Here is a 14,662-nt window from a genome sequence, read left to right as displayed (position 1 = left end):
TGGGTGACAGGATGTACACTGGTCAAAAAAAATAACACTTCCTAGAACTCAATGAATGAAATATTATTCATTACATAGTGGAATGGGTTGAGAACAAAATGACATAAAAATGATCAATGTAAATAGAAATCATTATGCCATGGAGGTCTGGATTTGGAATCATACTCATAAAAAAAATCCCATTACAGGCTGATCCAACTTCAGGGGAAAGTCAAAATGAGGCTCAGTAGTGTGTGTGGCCTCCACATGCCTGTATGACCTCCCAACAATGTCTGGGCATGCAAATTGCCTCTCATTTCCACCTGTTGTCTGTTCCATTTGCACAACAGCAGGCTAAACTGGATCTCATCGTCTTTGGTTCTGAACAGACATTAAGTCACTTTGCTTTGTCAAATTTAAGAATACCAGGAAGGAATGAGAAACTTGTCATTTGTGGGATATTAATAGAATAAATAAAATAGAGTTGAAAGGTTTTGGGGAAATTATGTCCAGATGAATTTGTGTTTTGGAACAAATACGCAATTCTAACTGTGATTGTTTTTTAGAATCTAAAAATCCCTTCAGTACTGGTTTAAGTACAATCAAACAATATAAAATATTCCATGTATGTACTTTTCCTAGTTTCTAAAAAAATAAATAAATAAAAAAATAAAAATTAAAAAAAAAATCACAGTGACAATCAACTTCCAGGACCTTTAGGAAAGCTTAAAGATAAAAGTCGTACTTCCTAACAGTGCTCTGATTTACCGTCATTCATCTATTAAAACGTGACACCTACAATAATACTGCAGCTAGGTTTCAAGGATGATTCCTTCCCGACACCAACATGGCTGAGTCCATAACGTTTCTTACCAAAATTAACTAGAAACAGCCGACTACATCTGAAGAATATCTGGAAACTTTCACCAACTTGTTAAAACAGAATGCAAGTAGCTCTACACGTCTACAAGTTTGTTATAATATCAATTCAAAGACATTTATTTTGGGCTAGGACCAAATGAAATACAGCTGTTAAAAAGCCTGATTGCTCAACCACAAAAAAAGCTTCTGTGTCACTTTATTATTTTGAAGCACAAGCTCCTCACCCAAATACAAACATCAAAAAGCGCTATCGGCATGCAAGGCATGCATAATTCCACAAAGGGAATGAAATTTTAATGATCCTGTTGGGAACACTGGGCTGCTGCAGCACTAAATTGTAATGAGACGCACAAAGAGAAGCGGAATATGAACATATCAAGCTGAGCAGATACAGAATAATTGTATCATTAACTTTAATTGTAGGAACACATGTGTGAGCGTTTGAATAGCTTTTAAATTAACAATTTATTCTTTTCACTGAGACTTTAAAACACTAATCTAAGGAGCAGCACGGTTTCTTCCTCAAAAAAAAAAAAAAAAAACAAACAAAAAAAGATCTTCAAAGAAGCAAAGACCGAATTCACTTTAAAAAAAATTTTTTAATTGCATAGAGATAACAGACATCAGAACAGAAAGAGTATCTTTATTCACTGCACCTCAGTTCTAAGGGGAACGAGCCAATCAGCTGTGTTAGCTAAATCTAACTTTGACAGCTTTGGGCTGATGATGTCTGATGGTATGCAGGGTCCCTATCCCTGGAGAGGAGGGGGACCACCTGTCCACCACACAGAATGCACCTGTGTACACTCTCACCAAAGTCCAATTTAGAAACGCCTTCCATGCATGTTTTTTAACCGTAGGAGGAAGCTGGAGGGCCCACAGCAAACCAACCAGTTGCTCTCGTGACCACCAGAAGTCACATATTCCTCTAACCTACTTGTCGGTCGTTCCTGCCACGATGTGCAAATGACCGATGGGCTCGTTTCGGGGAGGAAGACGGACTCCAGATTCCACACAGAAAAGCTCATCTCTACGGCATTATAATCTAATCACAAACATGTCCAACAACGAATTTAGCAGATTATATTGGACAAGCAACTATTGACCAAACCACTCTTAGTATGAACAAACAGCAACTGTGTGCTCTAGGTGAGCTTTTACCGCCAGTGGTGCGACAGCGAAAATGATGAAACCACAGTTGGAGAGTTTGTATGCCTGAGGTAACAAAAGGAGAAATCAGCGGTGCTCAGCTGAAAAAACACCAAGGAAATCTTGGACCCCTGCTTTCAGGCTCAGACATCTCTTTCAGATCTCATGTGCTGTTTTTGGACTCTTACATTTCTATAATCCGGCAATATCGGTTGCAAAAGTCACTTTCCTTCTTCCCCCACTTATAAATTATCTCCTCGAGCACCTCATATTACCCTACGCTTCCTACATTATTTCGCTCCTCTATTACCTTTAATTCAATCTTTTCTTAAAAGGACGGGGGAAAAAAATCTCCTCTATCATTTACTGTATTATAGAGCCGATTTTTAAGTGATATTTAGCCAACGCCTGGTTTGCATGATCATTTAAATCAAACTGTCAGAGCAATTAAGCTGTAATACTAGTTTCTTCTAGTGATATTAAAACAATAAAATGGAGCTAAATGTTGATCAGTTACACGAGCCAATGCCAATTTGTTATTGACTCTGAATTTGCAACAGAAAACCACACCCTACAATGTATTTGATGTGCTCTAGATAAGAGCATGCTTAATTGATATAATATCCTATGTATTAACTTAGCCTCAGAACTCGTACTGTGAGGTGTCGCACTGTCCGTATCTCTCACTGCAGTCTGACAGTCTGACCACTCCCTTGCTGTATCTCTGTGTCTGAGCAACAGAGAAGCTTATTCTCCCCGTGTTGAAGCGACCCTTTCCAGGTCGCCTTCAAAGGGCCTTGACAGCCAAAACTCCCAGACGGGTACCGTCGAGAACAGAGGAAGCGTTCACCGTCTGTATATCACTGGTGGTTACAAGGAAGGACATTAAAGGTGACACTTTACTGTTTCCGCTCATGTGAGCTAACATGCCGCTGTAGGGGGTCAAAGGCAGATTGGGGGACAAATGAGATGATAGATGAGATGAGATGGTCAAATGAAGTCGAAGTCAAAAACATTCAAAAGTGAAGAACGCAATCCAGAGGCATCTCACACTAATGTGTTTCATTTCTGTTTTCAGCCATATTTAGGCTCAGCTGAGCCTTTTTTCTTTGAGGGAAAGAATGTAAACCGTCCAAAGGCTCATCTTTCTGTCATCGCCTCCCGATTGTTTGGAAATGTCACATAGTCATACAGTGAAGGTCAATGGGTGGCTTTTAATCACAGGATAAATTGAAGGAGCACAACTGTAGAGGGGGAAGAGGTTTTGGTTCACTGCTTTCAATGTCTTGAAGAGTCACAAAAAGAACAAATACAAAAGTACGTTGGCGCTCCATTTAAAGGAATCGGGCCAAGTTCATATACAGTAATATCAATAAAGATTCCTCTTCCTCCATACTCACAGAATAAAGTTGTGTTTGCAGAATACAGCTTTTGGTGTAGCAACAAAAAGTCCCCCTCCGCTAAAATCTAGTTTTTAACTTTGTTAATATGACCATAAAGTGATTTTTACACATTACACAGACATGTAAAAAGCGACATCAGCCGTGGATGCAAACTGATGAAATGAAAAGAAGTTATTGGAGTTGCTACAAAAGCGACTGTAAAAATCAATTGTCAATGGATTCAAACATTCAAATTGCATGATTAATTGCAAAATAATCGCACTCTTGATACATGTTTTAAATGCATATTAAAGGGGTATTTCTTTTAATATTACAGCAAACAAATCTGCTTGTTTAATGCAAATGTATTATATATTCACTCTAACCACCATCCAAAACAAACGGTCTCGACAAATACTATCCAGAGCATTCTTCAGCATTCTCAAAAAAAGCTAAAAGCTTATCATGGCAATTTCAAGAGTAACAAGCAGCACACAGAAGGTCATATTGAACTGAATACTGTCAGCATTCTTTCAAATGTGGAACATTCACACTTTAAGAAAACAACCTCACACATCGTAACTGTGTCTAACGCTCCCGCAGGTGGAGTTCAAGCTACTCAGCGTGGTCTGCTGTTGGTGAGAGGGGAGTGGGGGTCTCTCCATCAAATCGACAGTAGGCAGGTAACTTTGGTCTGGTCAGGGTCTTTGAGGATGAACTTGCCATTCAAAAGACCCTTTTCTTTGTCCATTTTTTCCATCCCTTCTTAAGTTCTCGCATTATGGGGTGGACCAATGCTTATATTCACAGAATGTGCCAACGTTAAGCTTCCCTCATAAACATTTGTGGCATTTAGAGGAATTTTCATTTTGACAGCCCTAGAGATGCAAGCGTAAGTATCAGAATGGTAATGTTTCCACTTTCCATCATATCTAACTATGTCAGAAATGCATCGCTCGCCGCTGCTCCACCCAGTATAAATCTGATTCTCTGAGCTGGTGTGTTACCAGATCTGCGGCGGTGCTTTTCTTTTTTTTTTAGTTTCACTGTTCACAAAATGAATCACTTTCTTTTTTTTTACCTCAATATTCCTCTGCACCTTAAGTACGCAGACCAAGTTCTGAAAGTTCCAGCATCTAAGAAAAAAACATTTATGTTATAAGGGGATATGGTTAGATAGATAGTTGTCATATAAACAGCTAGATGCGATGGTCGACTGCTTTCATGGGCCTATTTAAAATGTTGCTGTGTTAGGGGTGAAGTCAGCATCTGCTCGCACCAATTCGGGGATCCACTGCATCATTAATGCCTGACTTTAGACCTGCCCTAAAAATCCTGAACAGAAACACGATGAAAAAGTGTTAAAACAGCCCGACTCCATAATTCAGTACAACTCCAGTTCTCGGTCTTTCAACAGGTTTTAGGCAGCTTTTGCCTAACACGTGACTTGTTTCCATTCACATCCCTGACTTTGCTTTTCTAGGACTTTAATTATAGCTTTGACATTATGCAAAGACACCGCATAGGATGAGAGCGATCTGCAGTCAACGCTGCATCAGTTGTTGTGGCACAGCTCAGGAAAGCTCCGTCAAATAGAGTCGAGGCTTACACATGGAGCCATGATTTAAAAGTCAGTGGGCGATTTGTCCCTTATACCTCACAATGAGTCCAAACCTTTGCTTAAAAATCATGGGAAAAAATGTGTTCTTTGCATCCAACAATACTTGTCTGTAGCTCAATGTGTACGGTACAAACAGCCTGTTCGTGTGTAGTTCAGCATTTAAAAGGAGATCAAGGTTGTAGCCAGCCGTCTGTAAACTGATTCAGTGGCAACATCTCACTTTGTGTGAGCATTACTGCAGCGTTCCAAAGCTTAGGGAACAATCAAAAGAACAAAGAACGGTGATAAAAGATGTGGCAAAATCAATCAATATCACCTTCTTCAAGTTGCAGGTTTTCACATTACTGAGGGTTAAAGTGCTCCCCTGATGTGGGCAGGAGGGAAAAATCATTCAACTCTGTGGACGATCCAACAGATTTTGAGCTAAAAATAGATTTTTCTGTCTGACTGGCTCCTGCCACAATGTGTGGTTTACCATTACAATACCTCAGAGGACTGGGCAGAGGCAGTCCTGTTCCTAATGGACTGTTTTTTTACTGTGAAGTCAATTCAGTCAAACACATAGTGCTTGGAGGCAACCAAACAGCTGAATCACTGCTTGAATACCAAACAGGCAGGCCAATGAGTGGACGGTCTGTCAGGCAAAAACACCAACAGAAATGAGTAACTGAACATATCCCAGAGGTTTTTGAAACTTTTTAGCACAACATACAGTACATGAGCAGCTTTTTTAGGACTTACCAACAATGTAGACATGTCCCCTATTTCACATCAATGCAGCACTAAATGTCCACTGCAGAAATTCTGAAAAATAAACTTACTGACACTCATGATCTGTCACACTGATAAACTTTAACTTTTGAACTGAAACAGCAGCACACAAAATAAATAAAACTGCTAGAGGACCACTTTATCCCCACTAGCCTCTCAAGATCAGTACACAAGTCTTTGGGTGATGCATCGTCCAAACGGTCTTTAATTATCTGCAACGGTGAAGGTGATGCTTGAAGACATGCCTGAGGGGGCAGGGGGTCAAAAATCTCGCTGCTGTGCACTATATCACGTAGATTTGAACTTGAGTTACTTTTTTGATGATGAAAAACCCTCGTCTTTACTCCAACTCTGTGCTAGCCTCCACCAAATGGTAGCACGTTGCATAAGAACTCTAAACATAGGTCTCAAATTGCAAACCTTTTGGCTTACACTTTCTACTATAAGTGCATAAGGGACAGACAAGTGCAGCTACATGCAGTGCACTACGGTTATGTGGATGGTGTAATCATACAGATGAAAAAGGGCTGGGGTACTAAACAGTTTATAACAAGAAGGTAAAGGCTTCATCGTTAGCATCAGTGACACCAATGCTAGCTAGATAACGTCATTAGCTCCAACAGCAGTGATACCTTGTTAACATCATTAGCATTAAACTTTGACACCAACGCAAGCTAGTGAACACAATTAACTCCAATGGTGGTGATACCTTGTAAACTCAATTTGTGTCAGACGACAATACTAGTGCTAGCAAGTCAACGTCATTAGAGCCAACGCCAACAGCAAGCTTAACTAACAAAGACATAACTTTATAACACACAGGCTTTGCATGTTTTTCGGAGGAATTTTAAGTCTATAATTGTAAAATACTTGTGTTTAACTGTTGAACAAATTTGTATTACACCAGCGAGAAAACCTAAAAGCAAACTCCACACATACAACAAAAGAAAGTGCATTTAAAACAGACAATATGAAGTTTTTTAACTGTCTCCATTTTTGAAGACTATCACTTCTAAGGTACTTTACAGCCAAGGCTGAAGACAACAGAAGTTGTTGCAAATTATGCTGAGCTCTGTTTAGTTCATTAACTTCTTGGGTTTTGGAGACTAGCCTCAAGCTCGCGTTAGTGGCTCTCATGGTTCATTAAATTTAATCATGAACATGTTGCATTTGTCTCAAGGGACATATATTTCATTTACATAGGTCAGAGTATTATAATGGAACATTAATTACATTTCTGACATTTCATTTTGGCAATATGCCATCATTAAAGCACTTTACCTGTTACACAAAGAATTATGGCCAATGAGCCACTGTTGACTGATAAGACAAAACATTTGATGTAGAGCATTTCTTTTGTTTTCTCTGTTATACAGAAAATGTACTGAACTGAAAAACCAATAATTATGCCAACCAATTCATTTTGCATATATTTATCCCAATTAAAACCAAAGATATCAATCTATAAAGCTAGAGAGTCACCAAAGTCACAAAGACTCAACATCAACTGAGAAGTCCACACTTTCATGGAATTCCTGATATTTATTAAGATTTTTCAGTCTGTACCAAAGAGACCAAAATCAGGAAGTGCTCCTCTTGAGTACAGACATTTTTAGTACTTCATTAAATAGAAAAAATTTAAATAAAACGATTTTTAAAAAATAGACAATATAGCAGAATCAGATGATTTGTGGGAGCCCATCACTTCCATGTCTCCATGAAATCCCACCTGGGCAACTCTCTGAGGTCAGACAGGCAGCAGCTGTAGACTCCTAAATGTTATGGCGCATTTCCACTAGCTCGGCACGACTCGATACGGCTCGGCACGGCTCGGTTTGGTTGTGTTTCCATTACAACCGGGTATCACTTCCTGCCTCCTCGACGTGGGCGGGGTCATCGTAACACGGCTGCGCGACACTTCCGTGAAGTCATTTACACGGCGCCGAGCAACGTTCAAATCCGGACCTCCTCGACCGACCAAGGAGTGGATTTCCTCTGCGAAGCCATCTCGTAGCAGTACAAACTGAAGCAGTAAAATTTGGAGTCTTGTATTTATTTACATTCTAGTCGGTCGTCGCGTGGTTATGACGCTTCCAGTGACGACACTTATCGGCCAATCAGTGGAAGGCAGTCGGCTGACGTCACATTTTAGTAACGCTTCGGCTCGCTTGGAACCAGGGCTGAGGTGATACGAAAAGTCTACCCGGTTGCAGGTACTGCGTGCTAGTGGAAACACGCAATAGCGCGCCCAGCCGAGACGAAGCGAGATAGTGGAAACGTGCCATTAGTCTGATGTGTAAAGCTTCTGCGTCAGAGAAAAGCCAAAAGAACAGCAGCTTTTACTCTTCAATTGTTCTGAAGCTAATTAGCATATGAAATATCTGAGGTCATAAAGTGGTCTTCCACAACATTAAACCACTGTCAAGTCAAGTGAATAACATGCGTCGTGACACTGTTAAGTAATGCAATGCAAAGCAATGCTCTACTCTGAAACAGTGTGTCCTGGCACGAGAAAGTGAACCCACAGAAGAGAAAGTGAACCCACAGAACTTTAGGGGGGGGGGTGTTGATCCAACAACCTGATCAGTATGTGGACAGTTTGCTGATAGTTTCGACACCCAAAGCACCAAGAAGAGCCACATACTTTACTTTAATGACATGAAGAGCAATAACTATTGAAAGGATAAATGATTATCATGTTTTAAGCAGGTTAAAAACCCAACATTCCACAATACTTCTGACATGCTGTAGTGCGCAACACTCAGACCATTATTTGCCCCGTTTTGCCATTTTTCTTTTCTTTTTTTTCCAATATGAATTCAATCTGTTCGGTCCTGATCTTCCACAAGATTTGACCAGAATAAAGAGGGGAATATATATATATATATATATATATATATATATATATATACATACATACATACATATACATATACTGTACATCTGACATCTAACCAAAGTAAAAACCCTTCCAGGATACTTGTTGGAAAGAATTTGCCATTAATGTCAACATAATATCAATACTATCACTGTGGGCGAGTCAGAGAGCTTCACGAAAAAGAAATCGAAATCAAAAAGCAAGTCTCTCCCATTTAATTTTCTTACAATAATGAAAAGTGTCACATTAAGAGAGCATTAAGTAAACTAACCCTCTTTGTTGAATTATTCATTACATCTCCAGATACAAAAGCCACAGCAATCCACCCATAACAGACATTCAAGCTGACGGCATTAGATGCCTCAAGAGAGCTCCATCCAGTACAGGGAGAAACACACAAAGAAGAAAGTGTTCCCAATGTCAAACATGAAACCTTCTTGTTCTGTGGTGTCAGCGGTGGCAGCCTGATAATACAGTCGGTGCTGCTGATTTCCATACTCGTTCCACAATTTCCATATTCATGCAATTTCTCAATGACATCTGAGGATTTAATTGCGCGGTGCCTTACAGACTTCTGAAGTTCCCGTAAAAACCAAACAACCCCATTTAGAAAAAGGAAAGAAAAAAAAATGCCTTGTCAAACATAAATAGAGACAGAATCCAATGATGTGCAAGTCATATATTTAACTGAAGGTGTCAAAGACTGCAAAGTTTCAAATGTTGAAACCGAGATGGCAAAACTGAGATGCTTTGAATCTTTTGTGAGCAACACATTTCAGTTTGCATGTTTAGAGCTGTGTCCTCCTTTAATAAATCTCTGTAAGTGTGTAAGTGGAAACCGAGGAGACCAGCTGCTGCATGCTTTTTGGACAGTGTCTCGTGCTTGACCTGTACAAATGGCCACAAGCAATAGTTTGGGAGACATAAACTGCAGTAACGCCAACAGTTTCATCCCTCCAATTGATGGATGGACTTCAGGGCTACAGAGAGCTTCAGAGAACAATGAGAGCATGGTTAGAGTACACAGTCGTGCGTACTGGATAACAGCTTGAGAAAACAACAGAAACAATTTCCAGATGGCCGATCATAACATTTCGTAAAGCTTCAAATGTTTAGTTTCATTCCACAGCTTTTACCACACGGTATTTCACACACACAGTAGTGTTATCAAAACAAGGGACTTCAACACAGACGTCAACAGTTTATTTCCTACATCTTTCTTGTTTTTTTAGACCACAGACATTCTGTGAAGTTAACTAGGCGTTCATCCTTGTAACCGTGGCAACGACGGTACAAATATCTTAACGTTGTTGTCACTTGAACCTAAACAGCATTTCACCTCGTCTTAATCTTAATCCAAATGTGTTTTCGAAGCAACTCTTTGGGAGTTGATTCAACTGACAGCAACTTGTTTTAGAAAAGCGGAATTATCACCACGTACGATGTGAACATTTCTTTCAGTATCTAGTTTAATTAAATATATTCAATTGGTAGCAAATTGTGCTATAAAATAGCGATGCACTGTCAAGGCCACGGCATGTTTTCCCTAAAGAGAATTTACAAATATCTTTCATATCTGAATGAAAGCCAACATCTGTTGCTGCTGTGTACCAAAGCGTCAGCTGCAAGCTTCCAGCCACACATAACGTGTAGTCTTGAGTTGAGTGATCAAGCTATCCACAGCCTGCCTTCACCTTGCCCAGCTTGCTAAATGTGAAATGTCGGTCGCTGTATTCCATCCGGGAAGGATTTTGCTGCTGGTTTTATTTTTGAGTTTGCTTGGCTTTGTGCCAAACTGATGCCTGGCTCCTTCTGGATTTAAGAATAAAATCAAAACGGTCTCAGATAATGGGAGAATAATAATGTTCTAGTCAATAAATTTGAGGTCTTCTGACATCCCTGTTTTATCAGCCTTGTCCTTGTCCACAGCAGGAGACAATCCACATTTTTTATGGTTTGACCAGATGAGTGAGGCTAAGGAAAGTGCTGAGAGTGCCACTAAAGCTGTCATACACCTCTTGTCAAGCTAAATTAATCTGATGTTAGTATTCAACTGGGGATATGAGTGAGAGTGTGTGTGTGTGTGTGTGTGTGTGTGTGTGTGTGTGTGTGTGTGTGTGTGTGTGTGTGTGTGTGGACACAGCCACAGCTGAGTGGTACTGTCTGTATGTTTTCCGATGTGTGTATCTTCAGTTATGTTCATCTGGAGCTACGTACAGCCCACTAACAGACATACCCATCTGATCTGCACAATGTGTGCATCTACTTTTATGTCTCTTACATCACATTACAGCCCCATAAAATTGACAAAGTACACCACACACAACTTGTTTTATGATGTGCCAGCGTGGCGACATACTGTAGCAAGGGGAGCTGTGCTTTTCCCAGAAACAAAGAAGCTAATGAGCTATAATCCACTTCACGTTCCACGGCGACAGCGTAGAAAACATCCCGCACCATAAAGAATGTCGAGAAGATCAACAACACCTCCGCAGAGGTCAGCGCTCAGCTCTGGCGGGGAAGGAATAGTGCTTTACGATGGCCTTACCTTGCGTCACACGTGAGATCCCATGTGGAGAATTCATGGTCATCAAGCTTAGTGATCATCTTAGGCCCTCTTGACCAGACGGGGTGACGTTTGATGGGAACGAGCTCGTGGCCGTCTTCCCGTGTGAGGTCACGACTGCAGCAGGTACCCATCCTTCCACAGCAGGACGACTCTGACAAACTATCATGAACTTGGCCTTCACTGGATTTCGTTAGCAACTCTCGACTTGCTCTGCATTTCCATAAAATTCTCACCCGATTGTCACCCTACTTCTTCGTCTGCCGCAACTGTTACTTACAGCCCAGCAATAACACAGAGCGTACAGATTTCCTCTCAGTCCATTGCTCAGTCTGAGCCAGTGTCATCTCTCTCCTCCCGTCCCATTGCCGTCTCTGACCTTCTCACATGGTATCCCTCCCTCCAAGCCGCATTACTAATGTTTTGGTTGCCTGGCTCTGGCAGGCTGGACCTCCTTCCTATGCTGACAGAAGTGTTACTGTCTCCCACCACCAGCCAGATTTTAAGGGCCACAACATTGTATCAACCATCTTGTTGTTTCTCTCACTCGTTGTTTGTATCCCAGTCCTTCAATCCCTCCTTTGTGTCTCTCCTTCTTTGCGCAGTGTGGAGCACAGACGGAGGACCCACACTTTCCAATCCCAAGCTTTTTTTCTCGTGGTCCACAGACAACAGTCTTGTAGCGAGGAGCAAGGCATGTCAGTCCCACGCTGTAGCCATGTGTGGGCTTGTCATGTAGAAACATTCAACAAGCTGGCTCCATGTTTCCAACTGTGGGCTCCACATAGCGAGCATTTTTCCCCCCATCTTACATTTAAATAGCAATGAGTGAGGAGACCTTTGATAAAAATAAAAAATAAAAACTGTGAGCTGTTAAATAACTCTATACAGCTGACATAACAAAGACAACTGCTCAGATTTTCCTCTGTACGACTATATGTGCTGCTAACCTGTAATGAAAAAGAAAAAAAAAGAGTCTAAACCAGTCAGATTTTTCTCTCCGGAACTATAACTGACAGCATACAAAGTCATTTTTTAAATTGTGAAAATTTGATGGTGTTCAATATACAATATTGGCTAAAATCATGAAAATGAAAATATATCAAACGATCAAATTAAACAATCAAATGTGCATATATCAGCATACACACAACCAACACGCCCTTATTATTGTAAAGAGTAATAAGTACATTAGAGGATTAGCACTTAGTTGGTGTTCTCTGAAGTTTGTGTTCCCTGAAATGAAAAATAGCTGCTGCTTTAGCACAATGACTGGAAATAACATGCATTTTTTGCTTCTTCCTTCATTATGCAAGAGACTTGAAGCAATTGTTCCTTCTCTATCGAAAAACAAAAAAGGTGGCCAAGCTCAAAAACCGCCATTTTTTTGAGCATCTGACATTTCAATAGATGTGCGGGAAACCTCTTTGTATATCAATGTGTGGCATTTACGGTATTTGAAGTGCCATTTGCAACATTGTAATTGTCAAATCTGCAATGTATTATACTGTTAAATCAAACTGTGGAAAATAAACCGTCGACTGTTCACACGCTCTCTGTGAGGTTGTACGGTAATCATTTTCTGATAAGCTTTTTGGATGGAGGTGACTATTTGTCACTTTTTCTTTGAAGTTCAAACATCCTTTCTAATACGGGGAAACTTTAAATCTCAATTACAGTTCAAATTAAAAATTTCAACCTGTATAAACGAATGCACCAGACCTAATTAGTTTTTTTGTGATCCAGCAAAGGGCGATCTAGGATCAGCTTAACTTAATGCACACCCTGGTAACCTCTCAATAAAATAATCTAATGCTATGTTTGCTAAAAAAAAACATCCGGAAACTAGCACACAAAGTTATTCTATAAGAGTAATTTCACGATGTAAATGGCTTACAACAGCTTAGCACCCAAGTCAGGCAGAAGAGGTATTGCATATAAACGAGTCAACATCAGTTATTCAACATAGTCTTGACTGCTTGCTGTTCAGCACAGTCAGCTATCACAGGTATCTTGCAAGAAGCCCATAAAGTGCCATCACCAACAAGATAGCAAGATTTATATGCAAAGATATATGGTTGTGTGTTTTGGGGATTTACGATGGAACTGGAGCTCCAATATGCTTGGCAGTAATGTACTGAGAAGCTGTGAAAAAGTCACACCGCTGTCCGTGGTGCAGAAATGAAACAATGTAAGTTCATAGCATTGTTTGTTTGAACGTGACTTTTAGATGAAGTGACAGCCCGAGCTATCTTCTCTGCTCGTCTATTTGTTTAAGAAGAAACAAGCGCACAGGCAGCTGCTCAGATAAGTTCCCCACAATCTGCTGTCCAGCTTTGCTGCTGCTTCTAACCATCTACAGAATATTCCCAAGGAAGATGTTCACATATCACATAATCAGCCCGTGTTGTGCACAGAGCTTCTGTGAGAGTAGGTGGACGAGTACTACAGCCTCGGGGGCGAGGTTAAACATTCAAGACATCCATTTTCCAACCATCTTCAAAGACAGAGCTGAACACACACATACATGCACGTGGCTGAATGAATAGCCCGAAAAAGTGTGTATCTATGTGCATTTATAACAGTGAACAAGAAAAAGGTGGAGGAAGACAAGAGGGAGAGAGTCTCCAAAAATAATGCATCACTTTGAAGAGCATCAGGACAGAATATCAATGAGTGATGAAATATCAGCCACACAGAGGAGCACTGTGAGGACTAACACTTCTTCATGCATTTATGTCAGTGTGTGCCGGGGATCGTCACAACAGCACTGATCTGCAAAGAGAGCAGCTTCTTAATGAGGGCCATGAATTATGGCTGAGAGCAAAAGTCAATGACACAGACATCCACAATGAGAACCCAAACCAAAGAGGCAACAGCTCAATAATTACCCCATCTGCTCGGCATCAATTGTTCCAGTGAGTCGAATGGACTTTTCGAATTTTAGACAAAAGGAAAATGGTTAAAAGACTGCGATGAAAGGTACAAAAAAAAAAAAAAAATGGTACTGGTATTTACTTCTGTTCAAAGTATAATTGAGAATTTCTGAATCTATGATATTGGCCTTCCATTTAAATGTGCCACAATGCTCCATATAAGATCAACAATCAAGGAGAAAAGAAATCCTTTTAGGAGAATTTCAGCCATGCAAGCTGACAAATATCTTCCGCAGTAAAGCTTTAATTGCCTAAAGTGTCAGATACAGTATGACACAAGGAACTGAGTTCTAATTTCATAAAAACACAACGCATAAGACATGTGAGGTCGTGGCCACAGAAAAGGGGTGATGTCTTATTGTCTTTATTCAATAAGGCATACGCGGCTTGATTTGTTTGGCTGCTGTGATCTTGTTTCACAGTTAGGTTAGTGTGCTGCTGAACTGATATCAGTTGCGGTTAAATGACACAGAATTGTGCACATTGCGCAAATGAACC

At 40.4% G+C, this 14,662-nt stretch overlaps 1 protein-coding gene across 8 annotated transcripts in view; it reads right to left on the bottom strand.

The window, feature by feature from the left end:
- LOC142384308 (pleckstrin homology domain-containing family A member 7-like) overlaps positions 1–14,662 on the bottom strand; it is a 127,663-nt gene that overhangs the window by 101,964 nt on the left and 11,037 nt on the right. The window contains exon 1 of one of the 8 annotated variants that reach the window (XM_075470454.1): positions 11,211–11,377. The exons of the other annotated variants lie outside the window; for them this stretch is intronic. Within the exon in view, the coding sequence (XP_075326569.1) occupies positions 11,211–11,362 (152 nt within the window). The 5' untranslated portion in view covers positions 11,363–11,377. Of the gene's footprint in view, positions 1–11,210; positions 11,378–14,662 lie in introns of those variants that run through there. 8 annotated transcript variants of the gene reach the window in all.

Source organism: Odontesthes bonariensis, chromosome 7 (assembly GCF_027942865.1).
Source record: "Odontesthes bonariensis isolate fOdoBon6 chromosome 7, fOdoBon6.hap1, whole genome shotgun sequence".
NCBI classification, from domain to species: Eukaryota; Metazoa; Chordata; class Actinopteri; order Atheriniformes; family Atherinopsidae; genus Odontesthes; species Odontesthes bonariensis.
Note: the sequence above shows the minus strand (reverse complement) of the source record. Positions and strands in the feature narration are given on the sequence as shown.